At 32.9% G+C, this 23,258-nt stretch overlaps 1 protein-coding gene across 1 annotated transcript; it reads left to right on the top strand.

The window, feature by feature from the left end:
• The first annotated feature begins 6,717 nt into the window (after positions 1–6,717).
• On the top strand, positions 6,718–11,075 carry LOC137810082 (putative phospholipid:diacylglycerol acyltransferase 2). The gene is made up of 6 exons (XM_068611209.1): positions 6,718–7,332; positions 7,712–7,934; positions 8,366–8,646; positions 9,215–9,386; positions 9,648–9,913; positions 10,239–11,075. Exons 1-6 carry the CDS (start codon positions 6,929–6,931, stop codon positions 10,705–10,707), a joined length of 1,815 nt encoding a protein of 604 aa, XP_068467310.1. The 5' UTR covers positions 6,718–6,928; the 3' UTR covers positions 10,708–11,075.
• The last annotated feature ends 12,183 nt before the right edge of the window (positions 11,076–23,258 follow it).

Below are 23,258 nucleotides of genomic sequence, written 5' to 3'. Positions count from 1 at the left end.
AAACTTTTTAAACTTTTTAAATTCTCACTTTTAAACTAAGGTAAACCATTTTGAACATCTATGTGTTCGCTTTATGAAAAGCAAGAGGAATCTATTCAACATCTATTTTTTGAATGTTCTAACGCATTGCATATTTGGAGTTGGGTTTGACAAATTTTTCTTACTTCTCATTTCTCTAATAAGGATGATCTACTTTCTTTTATTAAGAGTGATGATAGTCATTTGGTTAAATTGATTAAGCTTGCGGTGATAACCTTTTCTATATGGATGATATTACGTATGAGGAATTATGTTAGATTTCAGGATAAGATTGAGGTTTCTAAGGCTATTTCGATAATTAAAGATTTAACTTGTCTAGTGGGAAATTCGTCTAAAACTTCAATGAAGAATGATATGTTGGACTTCAACGTGATTAAGTTTTTTGGTATTAAGACTCGTAGTGGTAAAGTTCTTCGTCCTCTTCCTATTAGATGAGAATTTCCTTCACCAGGCTGGGTCAAAATTAATACTGATGGGGCTGCTAGGGGGTATCCTGGTCTTGCTACTTGTGGAGGTATTTTTCGTGGGAGTATGGGAGAATTTATTGGTGCTTTTTCAGCATTTATTGAAGTTCAAACTACTTTGGTTGCTGAGTTTTATGGAGTTATACATGCTATGGAGGAAGCTCAAAAAATGGGACTTACTAATGTCTGGCTTGAATGTGATTCTGCCTTGGTTTGTGTTGTGTTTACTGCTAGGACTAATGTTCCGTGGATGCTTTAGAATCGATGGAATACTTGTCTTAATTTTTGTGGGACAATCAGGTTTAGGGTAACTCATATTTTTCGTGAAGGAAATGCGTGTGCTGATAAGTTGGCTAATTTAGGATTTATTCAGAGAGAATCATTTCATTGGTATAATAGACTCCCAGCTAGTCCTGTTCTTAGAATTCTTTATGAATAGCTATAATCTACCTATGTATATTTTTTATGTGATGGCAGATGATTGTTGTTACTTGAGGTGTCAGCTTAGATGAAATGTCAAGTTACATAGTGATGCCTAACACGAAAACTTTATAAAAAATAAAATAAAACCATTTTGACAAGTGTTTTATGGTGAAGCATTTCTCGTCATTAGTCTTTTTAATGAAATATTGAATGTATTAATTAGTTGAAATTGTTTGCACTAATTTAAACAATTAAAATTATTCTACATTTCTGTATTGTTCTCTATATTATCTATTTTAATATTTATAATATATTTTTTACTGTTTATTATTACTCTGACGTTAGCCACACATCACAAAATATTTTTTCTTTGAATTTTTTTATTTACAGAAACAACTCATATACCTTCATATGTAAGATGAAATTGTGATGTCGGAGTCAAAGAGTGAGCAATGTGATTAATGTGACCAAACTAAATATTTAATAATAGACTTTTAACAACAAAGTCTCCTGACAGCATAACCCAGTACGGTACGTTTCCTTTAGATATTTGGGATAGTTTATTAGTGCATTTCCATAAATATTTTAATTTTAAAATTATGTAAGAATATTGGATTTTTTTATTTATTTCTCAATGGTATTATTCAACAAATTTTATTCATTTGCAACTCATTCTCTTATCTTATCAAAAACTGATGCAAGATTTATTTAGACAAGTGTTTTGATTATGAATTGCATAGTCATCTTTGATTGACAAAATCTACCATGACAAGTGAGGACTTAAATGATCAACTTTTTTTTTCTAAATTCTTTGCTTAGCTTCATAAGATAATTTGTAATATGCATAAATTTTGTAAACACCTAACCTTGATGTATTCTAAACATATCATATATCAGGTTTCTCTAGCATCTAACGACCAAAGCATCTAACGACCAAAGCTCTTAGGTTTTTAAATTTACAAATTTAGTTCAACAAACATATAACTCACCCAACATGTTTGCATAATCTACAAAATTATGAAAGTGGTCCAAATGTCTCAAAAGAGTTTTTTTTTTGTATTATTTTCTTGTTTACAAACTATCATTTTCAACTTGAGTCACTTGGTCCTATTCAAGGTCTATCAAAACTCAGGTACTTATACATGCAATTCAGACAGTTCACATAAAATCATGAAATAGAAACTAATTTTAGAGACAAAAAATAATTAGTTGTTATGGTAACTAAATTAGATACCATTTTAGGGACTAAATAAATTTTTGGTTTCTAAATTAGTTTCTATTATTGTTAAATGGTTTCTAAATTGGTATCTAATTAGCAACTAAGATTTTTGCTACCAAATTTATAATCTAAATAATTGGTAGTTAAAACCTTGGTAGCTAATTAGATACAAATTTAGAAACTATTTCACAATAATAGAAACTAATTTAGAAACCATTTTTTTTAGTTTCTAAAATGATTTCTAATTTAATTACTATTGCAACTAATTATTTTGGTCTCTAAATATGAGTTTCTATTTGATGATTTTCTTGTAGTGTCAAATCAACCAAATTTCGCATCAAATCGTCAAAGATCAAATAAAATCATGTACAAATCAATGACACTACAATCTTTCCAATATATCTAATTCATTTTCAACAAGATTAGTAAATACACTAAAGATGCTCCAATGACATAAACACTCAACTATTTCATATCACCTATCAATTCAAAACACATTTACTTCACTTAAATGTTTAATTCCCGTAAGAAATTCCAACAAAGTGATCAATTCACTCTCACAATCAGATCTTATAACCTAAGTATCATAGAGTTTTAAGTCTAGCTTTCTTTACCTAATTCGATGATTAAATACCAAAAAGACGTAGAGATAACATAACATGTACCACAAAGTCATAATTAATTATCAGAACACATCACTAGGATCTTAAACTAATAGAGACTAATCTTAGAGCCACAAACACCACATGCAAAACACAATTACCTAGGTAAACTCAAAATTGACTCAAAAAAAAATAAACAAAATTGAACTTACTCTAAAAAAAATATAAGACAACTTTACTCTATTTATTGTCAAAATTTTAAAGATATCTCTAATCGTTAATTTGATGAAAAATAAGATTATAAATCTAGATAGAAAGCAAAGGAGAAAATAAAACACTTTTCTATAGATATGGTGGTTATATTCAATAATTGATTTTTTTTACTTTAATAATAAAATATTCTTATGCTATTATAACTATACAATTTATATTTTAAAACCATTTTCTATAGTGCAACATTTTACTTCATTTCTATTTAATATCTAATTAAAATTATATATTTTTATAGATAATTATAAACCTAAAATTAATAACTGTGTATTTATTTTAATATGTAATGCATTTTTTCCATTTGAAATCCAAATATATATTAATAGACCATCACCCTATAACATAAATATAATAAGTCTAATATCTTTCTTATAATTTTTTTTATAAATTAAAATGTTATTTTAACGAGTTCTACAAATACAAATGCCTTAAGATTGAAGAAATTTCTTTAGAGTATTTCAATACACGAGTCATAGTCACAGTCTCAAGTTTAATTTGCGAATCTTATAAAAAAAATCCTCATCGAACCATGTTGAGGTGCTAAATTTAATACTTTGAATTTTAAAACTAAAAATCATGTACTACGATCTACTTAAATTAAAATAAGAGTTTATGATAAAATGTTTTCATTAGAGACACATACTTATATGAACAACTTTATTCAAATTTAAGAAATTCATATTTTTAGCTCCATATTAGAATCACATTTCTGTTGATTCTTTTAAGAAACTTTCCAATTCATTAAATAAAATAACACGTCTTTTATTTTCTACCATGGATTCCTATGCGAGTGAAACTATTTTTTTTATATCTATAAAGTTAGGAGTGAAGGTAAAATATTTTTTATTTAGCGAATTCTTACTATTTGTAATCAAAATGTACTAATAAATCTTATTTAAATGTTTTACGAATATTATAAATTCTCATAATAAATTAACGTATATGCATACAAATAATAAACACGATTTCTTAAATCATACTTCTTTTTCATATATTTTATCCATAGAGATTTATATTTCTATATATTTTATTTATTTTTAACACATCTTTTAAGCTATTTCTATTTTATATGTTTCTTCTTTCTCAATATATATAACGATTCAAACTGCTCTTCTTATTTGCCTTATTGGTTTGCACTCATATTTTTCTCCAAGCAAGCTCTTCCTTTCCTTGTCTCTCTGCCTCTCGATTTTCACGAAATTTAGACTCGGATGGTACCTGCAGAAGACACTCCGACGCTAAAGTCAGATTTAGTATTCGATACTCGTTATTCTGAGTATTGTATAATGACGTACTTGATTATTAAATTTTGTACCTATTTATATGATTGTGATAGACCTTTCTGATTGAGTCAGGTTAGAGAGCTAGATCAAGTTTAGAAGTGTATTTCCTAGGTCTTTATTGTTGATTAACCTTATTAATTATGCTTAAGCGTAATAGGCTTTATGGTGTCAGTCGACATAATAATCGATACCGAGTTATATATAGTCTCGATTCATGCAGACCCTATCAGCACAATATATAATGTTTTTCAATATAAATATAAATATAAATATGATTAACATCTCGTTTGATAATATTTATTGTATTTTGTATATATTAATATAAAACCCATTTCTATACGTAATCATAGTTTGATTTATTTATAATAATGTAATATAGAGTCATTAATAAAATGCTTAATATAAAATAATTTTTCTGTTTATTATCTACCTCAAATTTGAGTTATTTGCAATTACATTTCCTCGTTATTGTAAAAATCCAATGCAAATGGATTAACCATGCTTGTTCACAATTAGTACGTTTCAATTTTAAAGTAAAATAAAGTGTTACGTTATTTTTTTTTTTCCTTTTTAATTCATGGTCACATTTTTATATTGTCAACAAAATAAGTCCTTTTAATTTTAAATCACCATTCTTTAAATTGATTGACCAGCAAAATAATAGACATAATCGAATATAAATCTTAAAAACATGAATGCATATATCATTTTATCTCAAATATGTTCAAACAATAATAAGATTTATTTATTTGTCATTATTAATAATGATTGTGTAATCTCTGTTTGATATTATTCAGAAAACGTATACTTATTCACGCTTATAATTTTTCATTACTTCTAAAAAAATTCGTTAGCATAAAGTTATTTTTTAAACTAAAATTTATGTATACACAATTTATAATATTATTAATTTTATTTTACTTTAATTTACAATTACAATTAATTATTTTTTAATTTAAAATATAGCTAACTGTTTTGATATTATAATACTATAAAATTATCTGCTATTACTTTTAAGATCAGATAAACCTATACCTCACTGATTTCCGACTATATTAACGCATAAATATAATACAAAAGATTGTATTAGTATTTTATTTGTATAAATACATAATATAAGAGATTAATCAATATATTAACGCATAAAAACATAGTATGCTGACACATTACGATACTGATAATCTAAAAATATTTTTATTTTAGTTGTATAGGTTTTTTTAAATAATTAACTGATATAAATCATAGTTAAATATTATAAAATGCAATAACAAAACATATTGAAGTATTAATTTATAACTAAATTTGTACATAATTTTTTATTTAATTTTAAAATACATCTGTTCAAATAAAAAAAATACAATTTGCTCCAACTCGGTATTATAAAAAACCATGTTCCATCTCAACTAAAATAACTTTGAAAAGAATTATAAACGTGAAACAATAATTGATTAACTTTATACAGTTAAAATGAAATCAATAGAAAAAAAAACTTACTCGAATTCTAATCTTCCAATTGATATAACATTAATTTCTAATTAATATAACATTGATAAAGGAGATTCTTTTACTGTTTTATTCTTTGAGTAATATCTTTTTAAACTAAAATAACTAATAAAAAAAAACTACCTTCAAAATAAAAAAAAATATCTACAAAATTATAAAAATTATTTATATTTATTTTTAATTGGACAATTTTACCCATTAATAAATGAAAAATTATTTATTTATTTAATAAAATAAATAATTGAATATTTTTTTTTTCAAAATAATTAAATAACTTCTTCTTTAAAAATAATAGTTATATAATTTTATAATACTACTTTTATAAAATTATATATGTATATATTAAATTGTATTATTTATATATATATATATATATATATTATGCACTTATTCTTTCTCCATTCTGCCTTTTATATAAACCGAAAATGGTGTACATACTATAAATAAAGAAAGAATATTTTTGTCATTATGTAAAACTTAAAACAGAGAGATGAGATTGTAGTGCTAGTGAATATATTAGTTCTCTTTATACATACATACATCCATAATCTTTCCTAGTGTGGTGTGTTTGTAACCTTTCTTCACTTTTTCCAATTTTGTTTCTATATTCATGAGTGTGTTTTTCGTGGTGTGTTCATGGTTTCTCTTCCATGATTAGAGGGGCTCAAAAACGAAATGTAGTGCCTTCTATCTAGAAAAGCTCTTTTAACGTAGAACTTGCCATTATACAGTAAAAAGCTCGTTTGTGTTTCTTTGTGTCTTTCATCACACACAGTCCAAGCTTGGTGAAAAGGTCCAAAAGGGTCAAAGAAATAAAGAAAAAAGGAGCATCCTCGTGAAAGCACGGAAACATAAACGCTTGGAACTCAATAGTGACACCTGATAAAGTGCTGCATGTTGGTTTCAAGACAAGTGTCTCAGGAAAACCCCAAACCGATACTGTTATTTGGCTTCATCTTCCATTTTCAAAACAGTATGAAGAAGGGTTTCCTTTTGTCATTGATGCATAGCCTCAATGTATGTGGGTGGAAAGTTAATACTGTACAGTGTACAATTTTACTAATTCAGTGACTCATCTGAAGCATCATACAATATTTCAACTGGGTTTGGTTGAAAGTGGTTTGAATGTGGAGGCTGAAGAAGTTCTGCTTGGTGGAGCCATTGAAAAACTCCTCCATTGGTTTTCAATCCGTTAAAGTGGAAAGAAAAAGACAAAAGAAGCAGAAAAATGGGCAGTGTAAGGAGCGCAGATGCATTGATTATTGGTTTTGGGTGATAGGGTACATGTGCACCACTTGGTGGTTTCTCTCTTTGTTGTATGGTTGCTTGTCTGCCACGTTGCTTGGCTTTGAGGCACCAGTGTCACCTGGGGTGAGGCTAAGCCGTGAGGGAGTCACTGCACTTCACCCAGTTGTTCTTGTACCGGGCATTGTGACTGATGGGTTGGAGCTATGGGAAGGGAGATCATGTGCTGAAGGACTTTTTAGAAAGCGGTTGTGGGGTGATGGTCTTGCTCAAATCCTCAAAAGGTGTGATTGTGATTGAAGTTCATTAATTGGTCATACTGTATAAGACTCATGGTAGAGTGAGTGAGATTATTAATTGCATTGGTGTTGAAACTTGAAATGGCCAAGGATTTTAGCTTAGGACAAAACTTACAGGAAGTTTTATTGGACTTAGAGTTTCACCTTGATAATCTATATTAGCCTTAACCTTGAGTAGAAAATTTTATCATGTGAATTAGTGAAGTAAATTTTCAATTCTAATAGGAAGACAACACCAAAAAACCTATAGAACATTGTACATGTAAGTTTTGTCCTTTAATTGTAGTTGTGGGTGTGAATGGAGAATCCAATAATTCATTACTAGTCAATGACATGTTAATATAAGCACTTACTTTTTTTGTAGGCCTTTGTGCTGGTTAGAGCATCTCTCTTTGCATGATGAAACTGGGTTGGACCCACCAGGCATTAAAGTCAGGGCAGTGCCAGGGGTTGTTGCTGCTGACAATTTTGCTTCTGGTTATCTTGTTTGGGCAGATTTGATTGAAAATTTGGCAAGAATTGGTTATGAAGGAAAGAATTTGTACATGGCTGCTTATGATTGGAGACTATCCTTTCAGAATACCGAGGTACAGTGACTATTTTTAAAAAAATTCAATACCTTCTAGTTATGGTATAATGCTTATTGAATTCAACTCCAAGCTGCTATTGTTCTGCTCTTGTTGCCTCAAATAATCCTTACGCAAGAACAAGATGTTTTTGTTTATTTACTTATAGCAAAACTATAGATGAAATCAACTATGAATTGCAATGACACTGTATTTGAAACTGTATACCAGGCTTTCATATTCATTGTTAGAAGGAAAAAACATTCCTTTGGTTTCCTTATGTGAATCTTATTCTCCCATCTCACCCCTTTTCTGATTGGAACCTTTTTCCCCTATGTATGCCTTCGAAATATTTCATTTCCATCTCTATATCCAAAATTTAAGTAGAAATTTTACATGGTAGGCATATTTGTTGAAGTTTCAGCTAATTTAGATTTAATTGGAGAAAGCAGATTCGAGACCAAAGTCTTAGTACATTGAAGAGTAATGTTGAGCTTATGTTTGAAACAAATGGCTATAAGAAAGTGGTAGTGGTACCACAATCCATTGGGGCTATTTATTTCCTCCATTTCCTAAAATGGGTTGAGGCACCTCCTCCCATGGGAGGTGGTGGTGGTCCAGGTTGGTGCGACAAGTACATCAAATCAATCTTGAATATTAGCCCTGCATTTCTTGGTGTTCCTAGGGCATTTAGTAATATACTTTCAACAGAAGGCAGTTTTGGATTTGTCAGGTCAGTATTTGCAACAAAATCCTTTATTTCAATTTGGCATCTTATTATGAAATTATGAAGTTTGAAGGTATGATTTGAAATTGTAGAAACCAGTGTCATTGCAATTCATAGTTGATTAGTGGATTTGAATGCTGTATGTCTCTAATAATCTGAGGATTTAAAATGAAAATTTCAGCGAAATATTGAAGGTATCATTAATGTTAAGTTTGAAACAGAACTTTAAAAGGAAAATGAAAGCAAATACAGACAGGACAGTGAATAAGTTGCAACTGACTCACATTGTAAAGAAGAGAAAAAAGTTGGACCCTACAAAATCTATGCAAGTAATTTGCATAGTAAAAAGAAAATGATTGGAACATGCAAGTCTTTTCACTGACCGAAGTAATTGTTCCCTAAACAAAACTGGGATTGTAATTGTCAATATGTCAAAATCTGTTTACCTGAATTAATGGTCAATTGAACATTTTTGTGTGATATGATAGGTGACTATATGTATCATCAGCACCATAATCATATCCATAATAGTTATACACATTTAGTAGATGATGGAATCACTCAATTTTCGCAGAGCTGTGGCTTTTGGCATTACAAATTTTGATTACCTTGGTCGTCACACTCTTGAGCTCATCATGAAGGTGTTTAGAACGTGGGATTCAACCGTTTCATTGATGCCAAAAGGTGGTAAAACTATCTGGGGTGACTTGAATTGGTGTCCTGAAGAATGGAATAACTATGATCAGGTAATGAAGGGATATATATGTCCCTGTGCAAATTTCTTTTGTTCTTGAAAATATGTTTGTTGCATAAATGTACAATACTGGATATTTTATAAGCCATTCCTATCATTGATGGAATAATAAGTAAAACCTTTATTCTTCCTTAATGCAAATTATTTCAGTTTCCATGTGGATTATCCCTTTTATACTCTCATCAGTGTAATTATGATAGGAATGTGTATATATATTAGAACAACAATGATTCATGTGTCTTCTCATCAGCAGGAAATTTCACGGGGTGGTAATTCTGCCACCTTCAACTTATCTCGCAAGGCTGTGTGGACTGATAATGATGATATCAGCAGAAAAAGCATTCCAGAAGTGACTAAAAACAGGGCTTATATTGCAAGAACAGCTTTTGATCTACCTAACTTTGTGGCTCCAACAATGATGAAGCGTGGTGAGGCTCACTTCTCTTATGGGATAGCAGAGAACTTGGAGGATCCAAAATATGCTCATTACAAATACTGGTCTAATTCGCTTGAGACCAAGTAAGTATGCAGATTCATGCAAAAATTTTCCTAGGTTTTCCTTAAAAGATTCAGTGACATTATTTTATTCTTGACATAACTTTAGTATTCAGAAGTTCCTTTTCTTAGTTTAGTTTTACTTTCACTCATCTGTCATGGTTATAGAATTGTTGGTACTCAAATTACGCCTCAGCTTTAGATGCTCAGTAGGAGCAATTTTTGCTTCTTTTTGTAATGAATTGAAGTATCACACCTTGCAAGCTCTAAGATATTGACACTACTTTTGATCATTAATTCTCATTTGATTAGTCAGTTTTAAGAAAATTAACATGAATTTATGATTCAGACTACCTAATGCTCCGGATATGGAAATATACTGTCTATATGGTGTTGGAATTCCTCATGAAAAATTGGTCCCTTCTGACAAGTCCAAAAGTATTCCTTTCCAATTTGATGGTCCAGAAGATGGAAAAGAAGAAAGTTGGTCACAGAATGGTGTTTATTCTGTGGATGGTGATGAGAGTGTGTCCATTGTAAGCTCAGGATTCATGTGTGTCAAAGGATGGCGTGGAAGAACACGGTTCAACCCATCTGGCTTGGCTACCTATGCAAGAGAGTATCTGGTCAAACAAAGAGGTAGTCTTATTGATAGGAGTAGAGTTCTCTCAGGGAAAAGTTCCAACATTGTGGGAAATGTTGCCTTAATTGAAGATGTTTTACTAGTAGCTGGTGGGGCTACAGGAGTAGATATTGGAGGTGATAGGATATTTTCTGATATAATGAGGATGTCTGAGAGGATAAATCTCAGACTATGACTATGTTTAATGATTGAATCTTCTTGCATGGTAAGAGAAGTTGAAGAAAATGCAAGATTAATGTAGAAATAGAGAGATCACTAACAAAACAGGTATACAGGTGGAATCTGATGACAACTTGTAAGTAACCATCTTCCATCAAGAGAACTATTGTGGAGGTTTCATGGTATATGATGCAATGACAGGTTAGAAAAATCAAATAATGTCAACAATATGTGAATGCCAACAAACATGTTCACTCCCTATTGAAACAATTAACTTCCTCATTATATCACATCCTATTATTGTTATTTCATTTGAATGGTTAACAGAAATTATGCAGATATGTACATTATGTTTAAAGCCTGATTAAATAAATAAAAATTAGGAAAAAATGCATTATGTAAATCATTCTAAATTTGCTCTCAATCACTTTAACAAGAAGTCTGCATTTAGCTACCAGTCAAAAAAGATGTAGATGAATTGAAGTTTTTCTTTGTGGAGGAGTGATGCTTTACATCACAAAATCTGAACCAAAGAACAGTTTATTATTAATAATTTGTTGGCTAATTTTAACCAGGGTTGGTATAATAATATAAACACTCATAATCCAATCAATTTCATAGTTATATAATTATATTCAAATATTCGATCTGATGGTCCATTTATTTCAAAAAATATATATTAGATGAGTTAAGTAAGATACTTATTTTCTTTAGTATTTGGATTAAAGATTAGATTTGAGAGAATGAAACTCGAAGGAAACGGAAAAAAAAAAAAGTGAAAATGAAGGCTATTTGAATGAAAGGAAAAAGTGTAGAGAATCAACCGAGGGTGCACACCCCAGAAAGCCAAAGAGTATGTCAAAGGCCTTGACGAAAGCCCAGCTATTAGGATACAACTGGGCCGGAGCAGCATTAATCTCCGTCAATAGTTCCCTCTCGAACCTGGAGAAGGGCAGGCGCACGCCGATGCTCTTGAATATCACTTGATAGAAGTAAAAGAAGGGGACCCCGTCGTTGGCTTGCTCGTCCCCGCACATCGACTCCCCCAAGGTGCAAGGGAGTACGACAATATCGTCATCATGCCTCCTAGCGAAGGCACGATGATCGTAGGAACACGAATCCCCTTGTGGGTTTCAAACGCTTGGGACAAGATCACGCGTCGACGCCCACGCCCATGGAGAGGCCTGTCTAACAGCGCCGTATCGTCCATGGGGTGTCTCAAACACCGAGGTGATCTGTCCCTTGGTTCTTGGTGCCTGGCGCCCACGCCTAAGGAGAGGCCTGCTACAGCAGCGCCGTATCGCCTTCAGGGTGTCTAGAAACGCCAAACACTGGGAAGGCTCGAAGCCCCCCGGGGGGACGTTCCCTCCATGGTCTTTCCTTCCCATGGGTATCGGGAAACAACCCTGCCAGTGGTTCACTCAGCATTTGGCGATCACGTCTCCCTCCACAGTCTTTCCTACCTGCGGGTATCGGGGAGGCGACGCCGCTGGTGACCAGCTTTGACTTTCTTCGATTTTGTCTCCCTCCACAGTCTTTCCTACCTGTGGCTATCGGGGAGACGACGCCGCTGATAACTTATACTGGCGACGCCCTCGGCGTCTCATGCTGGCAACGCCCTCAGCGTCTTATACTGGTGACGCCTTCGGCGTCACATGCTGGCGGCGCCATCGGTTTCTTACACTGGCGACGCCTGGTGCGATCGACCTGTTGACTTCGACCTTGGTGTCGGCTTTGACTTCGATTTTGGTCAACGCCTGGGGATAGCAGAGAGCTTAGGGTTTCGCCCGCGCCATCCACGTGGCCTCTCCCGTATGGCTGATGGGACGTTCCCTCACTTGACTTGATCCTGATATTTTCTAAGCTTCTAACAAGATGCTCCCATTCTCGACGGCGCATCGTACCCTTGGGCATTCTGTCGATGTGACGTTCTCTGAAAATCGACCAGAGGCGCCGGGATCATCCTCCCATCGTTTGACACGTGGCTTGATCGCACGGTGCTCCCATTTTCGTCGCTTGGCGCTCTAACCGTAATATTTAGATCTTCAGGAACCCCTACCTGCGTTTATCATCCCTGTGTTTCGCACCCTCCTTGCACCGCTGCGGAGAGAGTTTCTTCTGTATTCCTTCTAGTTGGCGCTTTACCTCCCGTATTCCTAACGCGTCGCTCTTCTTTGAACTCCCAGCTCTTTGCTCACCCCTTGTAGCGACATGTCTTCGCATGTTCCTCCCCCTAGGGTTAGCCCCAAGGACCTGTATGCATGGGCCTCGCGTGAGCTCCTTGACGAGTGCTCCTGCTTGCTTTCTACCAGGGCCATAAGGGAACGCAAAGGGGATTCGTGTTCCTACGATCATCGTGCCTTCGCTAGGAGGCATGATGACGACATTGCCGTACTCCCTTGCACCTTGGGGGAGTCGGTGTGCGGGGACGAGCGAGCCAACGACGGGGTCCCCTTCTTTTACTTCTATCAAGTGGTATTCAAGAGCATCGGCGTGCGCCTGCCCTTCTCCAGGTTCGAGAGGGAACTATTGACGGAGATTAATGCTGCTCCGGCCCAGTTGTATCCTAATAGCTGGACTTTCGTCAAGGCCTTTGACATACTCTTTGGCTTTCTAGGGTGTGCACCCTCGGTTGATATCTTTCTTCACTTCTTTGAGGTGAATAGGCAAAGGAACAACCTCTGGGTGACCTTCAGTAACGTTCCTGGCAGGGTTCTCCTGACCCCCTTCCAAAACTCCTTCACTGGGTGGAAGGGTAGGTTTTTCAAAGTCTGTTGCTCTGATCTCGTGCCTTCCGCCCTAGATGGTTTTCCACTGTACTGGGTGAGGGAGACGAGAGCCCTAAAGTCCAAACCCTTCAAGAAACTAACCCCGAACGACCAGGTGGTTTGCCGGATCCTGGCTGAGGCGGGGGATTTTGACTCTGCCACTTTGATCAGTTTGGAGTTCAACGCCGGAACCCTAGAGAAGTATATATGTACGAGTGACTGCCTTAGAAACTTCCGCTTTTGATGCTTTCTAAATCTTTGCGTGTTTTGCCTCGTGGTGTCTTTACCATGTTCATTTCCCTTGGTGCAGGTTCGAAGATAAACCAGCAGCGGAGGTCACAGCTTACCCGGGCACTGAGGGCCGAGAGCGGAGCTTCGTCCTCCTCCCATCCCAACTCCGGAGGCCACTGAAAAGTGGTCATGTTTGTACTTTTTGTTTGAGCATAGGGCATGTACCTGTTCGCCTCATTGACCTTTATCTCGAACTTTATTTGTAATATTAACTCTTTGGCGTCATGTTTTTCGCTTTCTGCAACGCCGCTTCATTTTTGCACACCTTCGCCTGCATTCGCTTCTTTTAACATACTGTCCACGCTCCCCCGTTATGTTTACTAGGTGACATCCTACCTAGGCGACACTTCCTTTTGGCGACGCTTATCGCCCATTTCGAATCTGTCTTTCATCTTTTTAGCCTTTGGCCTTGCACTTCGAGTGGAAAGAAAATGAAAACCGAGGCAAATCTTTTCTTGAACTTCTCTTTCTTTTATTTGGGTGACCTCGTTAAAAAACCCCCGAGAGGGAAAAAGAGTGTCCCCTATAATAAAATTGCTACATGGCTGTTTACATAAGTCAACTAAAATAAAACTTCAAGTTGGCTGCATTCCAACTGCGCGGAATGGGACCCCCTTCCAAAGTCTCTAGGTTGTACGAACCATTGCCCTTAGCCTCGGTAACTCTAAAGGGTGCGGTCCACTTGGGAGACAGCTTATTCTCTAGCTCATAGGGGTGAGCATTCCTCATAACTAGGTCGCCAATCTGAAACTGCCGTGGCTTCACCTTAGAGCTATATTGTCGCTCTACTCTTCTCTTTACTGCTTCGGCCTTTATTTTGGCTTCCTCCCTGGCTTCGTCTAGTAGGTCCAAGTTCACCCGCCTTTCTTCGTTGGATTCCTCAGCCACGAAATTTTGGAAGCGTGGCAAGCTTTCGTGTATCTCGACCGGGATCATCGCATCTGACCCATACACTAAGCTGAAAGGCGTCTCCATGGTGGAAGATTGGGGCATGGTGTGGTATGCCCATACGATCCTTGGCACTTCCTCCGCCCACGCTCCTTTGGCCTTTTCTAGCCTTCTCTTTAGCCCTATCAACAAAACTCTATTCGTTGACTCTACCTGCCCGTTAGTCTGGGGGTGTTCGACTGATGCCAACACTTGCTTGATGCCTACCTCTGCACACAGGTTTCTCAACTGTTGGCTGGCGAACGGGGTTCCATTGTCGGATACTAGCCGCCTAGGCACGCCAAAGCGGCACACAATGTTCTTCCAAACAAAGTGTTGCACCTTGTGCGCAGTAATCTGGGCCACGGGCTCCGCCTCTATCCATTTGGAGGGCCCTCCTCCATTAGTGTGTCTGCCTCGGGCGTCGCCCCCACGGGTGTGGCCTCGTCAGGCGTTGACCCAGCGGGCGTCGCCTCAATCATCGTTGTGTCTGCACTTGGCGGACGTTCAAACACCATGAACACGCCCCTCTTCGTTTTCAGGCTATTCTCATAACATTTCCGCGCTTCCTCCTGGTCCGACTTGATGACTATTACCTCACCGCTGAATGGATAGAGGCGGAGCCCGTGGCCCAGATTACTGCGAAGAGAACGAAGAAGAACGGAGGAGCGAAAGGATGCAGAAACGCAAAAACATAAACATTCTCAGGCAGTTCAATACACAGCGATGCAATGCGACGAAGAAGAAGAGTCATGGAGATGGAAAAATCATACCTTTTAATGTCGAAGTGTGGAAGGAATGGAAGCGCGAAGGAAAGAGCAGAGATCGCAGAGAAAGAGCTCGAAGGGGATGAACAGTGCGGAAATGCAGAGAGAATGGATGAAATAGTGGTTTTGAGCGCGGGGTTTTGGGTAACTTAAACATTACATTTGCAACCCAAGAGGCGCTAATTGGGGACCGTGTGATTGAGCCGCGTGTCAAAGGATTAGGCGCTCAAGGGGAGCGCAAGGGACTTTTGAGGCTGACCGTGTGATGAGCCACGTGGCACGTGATTAAGCGTGGCCCCAAAAGGTGTTACCTTCCCCGCTTCAGAGGATGTCCAATCAACCATTAAGGGCACCCCAATGGTTCAGAGAATGTCACGTCAATAGTTCGAGAAGTGTCACGTCAGCAAAGAATGACACATCACCAGGGTGACACGTGGATGGCGTGGGCGAGACCTTAGTCTTTGCGCTGAAGACAAGTCTTCAGCTTAAGACTGGGGGGCTTGTGTATCGTCCCGTATCCGGGCGTTGACAAAGTCAAGGTCAAAGTCAACGTCGGGGTCAAAGTCAACATGAGGCGTCGCCTAGGTGAGGAGACGCCAAGCGCAAGCATCGCCGAGGCGGGGCGTCACCGAGAGGAAGCGTCGCCAAGGTAAGGCGTCGCCTAGGTGAAGGCATCGCTAAGTCAAGGCGTCGCCCAGCTAGGGCGTCGCCAAGGTCAAATGTCACAAAAGCAAGGCAATCACAGTGTTGCTCCCCGATACCCATGGGTAGGAAAGACCATGGAGGGAGTGACGTCGTGGGAAGGCCTCAAACCCCGATAACCCGGGGTAGCAATAAAGGGAAGAGAAAGGTGGCTTTAAGGCCATAGTAATAGCGCCAGTGTAGAGCAATCTGACTCGTGAAGTGCCCATGCCGCCCCAGAGACGCCCTTGGGATAGTTACGACTCATGGGAAGGGTCACGCCCGGGGGCAGCCAGGTGCAGGGTACGAGAGGAAGGTAGATACGCTCTCAAAGTCAGTGACTAGAGGTTTGGGGGCATGAGTTGGCACCCAAAAAGTCACCCCTTGCGCAGATGCACTCCTAGGTAGGAGGACTCACACGAGGAAATGCCCCCAGATGGGGTCACGGCGCTGTGAGGCCCTCCACGTGTACAGCAGCCAAGTCAAAATAGAAACGTCATTTTGTCAGGTACAAGGTAATTAAAGTTATTTAACACAGTTTACGTTTCGAGCATTTAAGGTACTATAAATGCTCCCAAGCGGTTTGAACGTCTTAAATGCGCAGGACGTTTTATAATTAAATGCGCTTTAAGGTGCTTTGAATGCGGGAGTAGTTTAAATAGCGCCTTGAATGTTGGAAACGGGGTTCGAACTTTTGGCAGACTTTCCCAGAGTACACTCTAGTTGCTTGCTCAGGTCTTGAGACTAGGCATAAGGGACTAGGGAGAGAGAGTTTGTTTGCCAGAGGGAGAAAAGAGACACAATACACAGTTTCATTAGACCACCTTTAGAGTGCCAGTCACGGTGCTCCGATACGGAGGTGTAGAGTTTTGGTGTTTCTTGCTAGCTGACTTGAGCGTTGGAGTGCAAACGGCCGCTAGGGCGCCCTTTTGTCCTTCTTTGCAGGAATCCACAGGTAACCAGTGGGAAGGAGTCCCTAGCTGACGGGTGAGGTTGCGCATAAAGACGTCCCAGGTCAACCGGCCGGAACAAAAAATAAAAAATAGCATGTAAAAAGAAATGATGTATTGATTAAACAACCTCTTTTTGTTCTTCTCCGGTTTGAGTCTCTCTTTTTCTTCAAGTTTTTTCACTTCTTCCATTGGTAGTATTGGGATCGAAGAGTGTGATGATGTTCAAAAGGTTAGGATTAACTTGATGATAGATACAAAAGAATAATGGTTTTACCAAAAAATATAGTTGTTTGAAATGGAGTGAAGATGATGATTGAAAATGGAGGTTATTTTATCTGATATGTGAGATTTGGTGTGGAAATGTGTGAGAGTATGCTCTCTCTCTCTTCATTGTTGTCCTAAAATAAAGAATTAAGGAAATAGTGGAAGTCAACATATAAAAACTGTACATTAATATTAATTTAAAAATAATATATTTTTTTGAGTAATTTATATGAAATGACAAAATACTTCATTGTACTAATAAAATGAGATATATTAAATAAGGATCAAATCAGAAAAAAAATGTGTATACCAAAAAGCAGTTATAATGGAGAATCCTTTATATAAAGAAGACTAGCGGGAACACAGGCACGTGCCCGTGTAACCGCATTTTTTATTTTTTTAGTATTTTTTTTATTTTTTAAAAATAATTTCTCTTAATAACATTAAAATGAGAAATTAAAGAGTATAATTTAAAAAGTAGTAGTGTGAGAAGTATGGTAAAAAAAGAATGTGTTATGTGGAGTGGAGAGAGAAAGTGAGAAGTAGGTACCTATATAGGAGAGAGAAAGTGGGAAGTAGGATACGTGGGTTATGTGTGGTGGAGAATCATAAAATGTGTTTCTTAATTCAATTTTAATAAAAAAGAATATCAGCCAAATCTCTACTCTCCTGCTAAAGTGGTCCACAAAATATTACAAATATCTTTAAGTTTTTATTTAATAGAGAAGAAAATCTTTAAAACAGAAAAGTAACTAATCAATCTCTCCACTCTCTCCACTCTCCAGTTAAATAATAACAAATAAAATAAATTTTAAAATTTTAAAATTATTTTATTAATTTTTGAAATTATAAAATGTCCAAATAACCAAAATAAATTAATACAATAAATTATTAAGTAAGGATAAAATGGAAAAAAAATTAAAAGCAGTTAAGAGGGAAATAAGAAATGACACCATGACCATAATACAATAATAAAATTAAATATTAATATAAGAATAAAATAGGAAAAAAAATTAAGAGCAGTTAAGAGGGGAATCCCCTTTATATATAGGTATAGATTTATATATAGGTATAGATATAGATTTTACAATTTATTATTATTTTATGATTTTATTATTTTATTATATTTATATTATTTTTATTTTATAAATTTATTTCTTTTATTATTACTAGTGAAAACACAAGCAATATTGCGCCTCTGTATCGACATTTTCTTCTTTTATTCAATTTTCACGATGATAGAAATGTAATGTATATACATAAATAATTTTGGATGAGTGATTGAAAGTGGAGGTGTGAGATTTAGTGTGGAAATGTGTGAGATCATGCTCTCTTTGTTGCCTTAAAATAAGGAACTAAGGAAAAAGTGAGAGTCATATAAAACTTGTACATTAATATTAATTTAAAAAAATATTTTTTTTAAGTAATTCATATGAAATGACAAAATAATCCATTATATTAATAAAATGATATATATTAAATAAAGGTAGAATCAGAAAAAAATTGTGTAAAAAAAATAGTTATTATGGAAAATTCCCTTTATATATAGGTATAGATAAAAAAATATTTAAATCTATTATTTATTATTATTTTATAGATATTAGTTATTCAAATTTTATTATTTTATTGTTACTATAATATAATTTATTATTATTATTTTATAATTTTATTACTATTTTATACGTATATTATTATTATTATTATTTTATAAATTTACTTCTTTTTCTATTATTAAAAATATTAAAATATATTATTCTTTTATTACTTTCCAAAATTATTATTATTATTTTTAATTTTATTACTATTATCATTATTATATTTTATTATATAACGTAGTATAATTGATTGTATTACAATATAAATATATATATATATATATATATTCGATTTTATATTACATTTAATAATAGTATGGTGATTACTTTTTTCCTTTTTTATTTCATGTGTGTTTCAACTCTGAAATCTTACTTGATTTATCAAACCATCACCATGAAAAACACACCTGTAACATTTTTAAACATTAACAACTCTATATTGCAATTCACATATAACTAACATCATTTGAATTCAATTTGCAAAGTTTTGTATGCACACTGAAAAAAAAAAAAAAAGACGAAGGTAATATCATCTTATGAAACAATGGAGTTGTTTTTCTCCTCTTCTCTCAAAATTTCCCGTTCTCATTTCCTATCAAATTAATTTATTCAAAATGGTTTGATTCCAACTTGTTTCCATGTAGATGAATAATACACCCTATACCAAACAAATTATAAGTGTTTTTTTTTACACTTCATTTTTCTTTCTTTTTCTTTTTTCCTTTGTTTTTCCACAATATTATTACAAGGACTGAAAATATATGAATAGTGTCAACAAACACTAATATCTTCTAAAGGTTAGAATTTTACAAAAAATATATGAATTCCAAAATACGAGTAAGTTTATATATATATATATATATATATATATATATATATATATATATATAATCATTCTTTTAAGATAACGAAAACTAAATATATAATAAAACATTTATTATCATTTTATTATACTTTATTTCATAATTTCTAAACTTATTTCCTCCATTACACAAGTAAATTATTGTTTATTTAAATATATATTACTAATTTATCCAATTAATCTATATTTATATCTATATATAACAATTGAGGGAGCACAAACATGCAACTTTGTACACGTTCTCACGAATTTTTTGAAAAAAATAAACAAAAAATCAAATTTATCATAAGAAGAATGTTTTACACGTGACACATTGTGAGACTTTAGCTGGAAAGAAAACGAGTTCATGCTTCTGCTGGCCCAAAATGAGTGACCAGACTCAATGAGTTTCTTAATGTGTGTTCTGTGTGACTAGCAATGGCTAAATAAATACAAATCCTAGCTTACTTTATGTCATACATAAAAATCTCAAATACATAAAACTTCAAAGCTTTTAAAAATCCTAAGTCAATAAAAAATATGAAATTATTTTATTTTATAATTAAATAAAAATATTAAATAAATAAAATTTCTAAGATTTTCAAAATCCTAAATAAATAAAATCCAAATATTTTCAAAATCATTTATAAATAAAAATAAAAAATCAATAAAATTCTTAAATTATTCAAAATTTTAAATATATCGATATCCTAAATTATTTAATGTCATTCTTGGATAAAAATCTAAAATTAATAAATTTTCTATATTTTCCAAAATTCTAAATAAATTCAAATCCTACATTATTTTGTTTCCTAATTAAATAATAATAATAATAAATCTAAAATTTAAAAAATCCTAAATAAATAAAAAATCTAAATTATTTAATGTTCTACTTAAATAAAATCCAAAATAAATTAAATTCCAAAATTATTCAAAATTCTAAATATATACTTACCTAAATTATTTAATGTCATACAGAAATAAATATTTGAAATAAATGAAATTCATAAATTATTCAAAATCTTAATTAAATACAAATCTAAATTATTTAATGTAATACTTAAATAAAAATTTACAATAAATAAAATTTCTAAATTATTCCAACTTCTAAATAAATATAAATCCTAAATTGTTAAATGTTTGTAAAAATGTGAAATAAAGAAAATTTCTAAATTACTCAAAATCCTAAATAAATACAAATTCTAATTTATTTTATGTAATACACTTAAATAAAAATCTCAAATAAATAAAATTTCTAAGTTTTTTAAAATCTTAAATTCTTTTATGTCCTACATAAATAAAAATCTAAAATAAATAAAATTTATAAGTTTTACAAAATCCTAAATTAATATTAATAAAAAAAAGGTTTATGACCTTCTTAAATAAAAAAAATAAAAGTTAAAAAAAATTCTAAAATTATTAATTTTATTCTTAAACAAAAATCTAAAATTAATAAAATTTCCAAGTTTTTCAAAATCTTAAATTATTGTATTTCCTACTTAAATAATAATATAAAATAATTAAAATTTCTAAATTTTCAAAATCATAAATAAATTCAAAAGCTAAATTATTTAATATTTCACTTAAATAAAAATATGAAATAAATTAAATTCCTAAATTATTCAAAATTGCTAAAAAAATGAAACCTTGAATATTTTATATCACACGTAAATACAGTTGTTAAATTATTCAAAATCTTAAATAAATACAAATTTAAAATATTTAATGTCCTGCTTAAATAAAATATGAAATAAAAAAAATAAAAAAATTTGGAGCGGGATGGTAGGGCTTTGGTTTTTCTTGAACAATTTATTTATTTGTGTGTATTATTTTTGTTTATGGATTGTGTTTGGTTTTTTTTTTAATTGTTTGTATATGGTGATATTTATTAATATTTGTTTTGTATTTTTTTTTATTTTCTTATTTACATTTACATTTATTTATATATATATATATATATTTAATTATATAAATTATATTTTTATACAACATACTAATAAATCACCCAGACTTAGAGTAAGATAAAAGAATTTTTATATGTTAAATGATTTCAAAGAAAGTAATAATAAATTTGATTTTGAAACACAAATTAACATACATAATAACTATAATATATTTTTACTGAAACAACTAAACAAATCCAATACACAAATTGTTTAAGCTAATTCAAAGTGAAAACTATTCAAATTAAATAATAATGCTAATTTTGATTCTTCTAATCTAGGCCATTAAGATGGTAAGAAATCAATATAAACTTCAAAATTCAACAACACAAATCCAATGCATTAATCATCTAATCCAATCTAAGAACCAACCTTCTCATTCAACAATAAAAAACAATAAAATTTTTTTTACCTGAAATTATAGCTATTCAAAACAAAATTAAAAAAAATCATTGGATTTAACATAGAAAGCTCAACATGTTTACAAAAAACCCTACCATTAAACCAAAGGCACCACCACTAAGATTCTAAAGTGGCAAATATTTTGTCCACAAAAAGTCAGAACGTGTAAATCATCCAATATACAACCAACTAAAAAAAACAATGAGATGATAACTTTTAATTAAATTGAACCATTAATAATAAAGTTTTTATATTTATAAAAAATTTAATTTAATTTTCATTTCATTTAAACAATTTCTATTATTAAAGACAAATTGTACGTTAAAAAAGTTACCAATCGAAGTAATTGACATATCATAAATAATTTAATTAAATAAACATTGTATGGATCATATTTTTAATAAAAATAAATAAATTGACAGATTATTTTTTCCTTTCCTGGTTCACTACTCATCTTAAAATTTATCTAAACTATCGTATTAACCCATTTAAATTTAAGGAAACGTCTTTGTTAATCTATACTATTACCAATTATACTCCATTAATGGTTTTAAGACGATAAGTGTGTAATTTTTTTGTAAATTAAACAATCTGAATGTTACATTGTTACTATTCCATTAGTTTTTTTTCATAGAAGTAATTCAACAACATTTTGCGGTGGATTATGAGTTACCTTTATCCTTTTCTTGGCATAATTGGAAGGTTTCACAATTAATTGAAATCATTGAGAGGTTACTCACAATTCACAATTAATTGTTATAAAAAAAAGATTACTTATCATTAATTGTTTTTATTGTTGTTGTCTCCTAGAATCACTATATATAGTGGCTTCCTTCCAGCAATGTAACACAACAAACATCAACAAGAATTCATTGTACTCAGTATCATTATAGTGGAAGTTTTGGCTCTCTCGCTGGTGGTTTTTTACCTCTTTTTAAAGGAGGTTTCCACCTAAAAATTTCTGGTATTATTCTCATTTTATTTGTTACTTTAATTTCTCTTAATCTTTGGTTGAAATTACCACGCTTCCACACACGATATTCCTACAAATTCATATTAGCATGCAAGAAGATAAAAAAAATTGTGAATGCAATTCATTAATCACATTAATCTATTCTTTCCATATAACAAAAAA

Source organism: Phaseolus vulgaris, chromosome 11 (genome assembly GCF_000499845.2).
Source record: "Phaseolus vulgaris cultivar G19833 chromosome 11, P. vulgaris v2.0, whole genome shotgun sequence".
Lineage (NCBI taxonomy): Eukaryota > Viridiplantae > Streptophyta > Magnoliopsida > Fabales > Fabaceae > Phaseolus > Phaseolus vulgaris.
This window is presented reverse-complemented; position numbering and strand designations above follow the sequence as displayed.

What these genes read in the sequence shown, in the direction of transcription:
- LOC137810082 (XM_068611209.1), top strand. Translation starts at nt 6,929, where the DNA reads ATGTGGAGGCTGAAGAAGTTCTGCTTGGTGGAGCCATTGAAAAACTCC. An exon ending in CTTGCTCAAATCCTCAAAAG is followed by an intron (nt 7,333 to 7,711) that starts GTGTGATTGTGA and finishes CTTTTTTTGTAG; the next exon opens with GCCTTTGTGCTGGTTAGAGC. An exon ending in GGCAGTTTTGGATTTGTCAG is followed by an intron (nt 8,647 to 9,214) that starts GTCAGTATTTGC and finishes CAATTTTCGCAG; the next exon opens with AGCTGTGGCTTTTGGCATTA.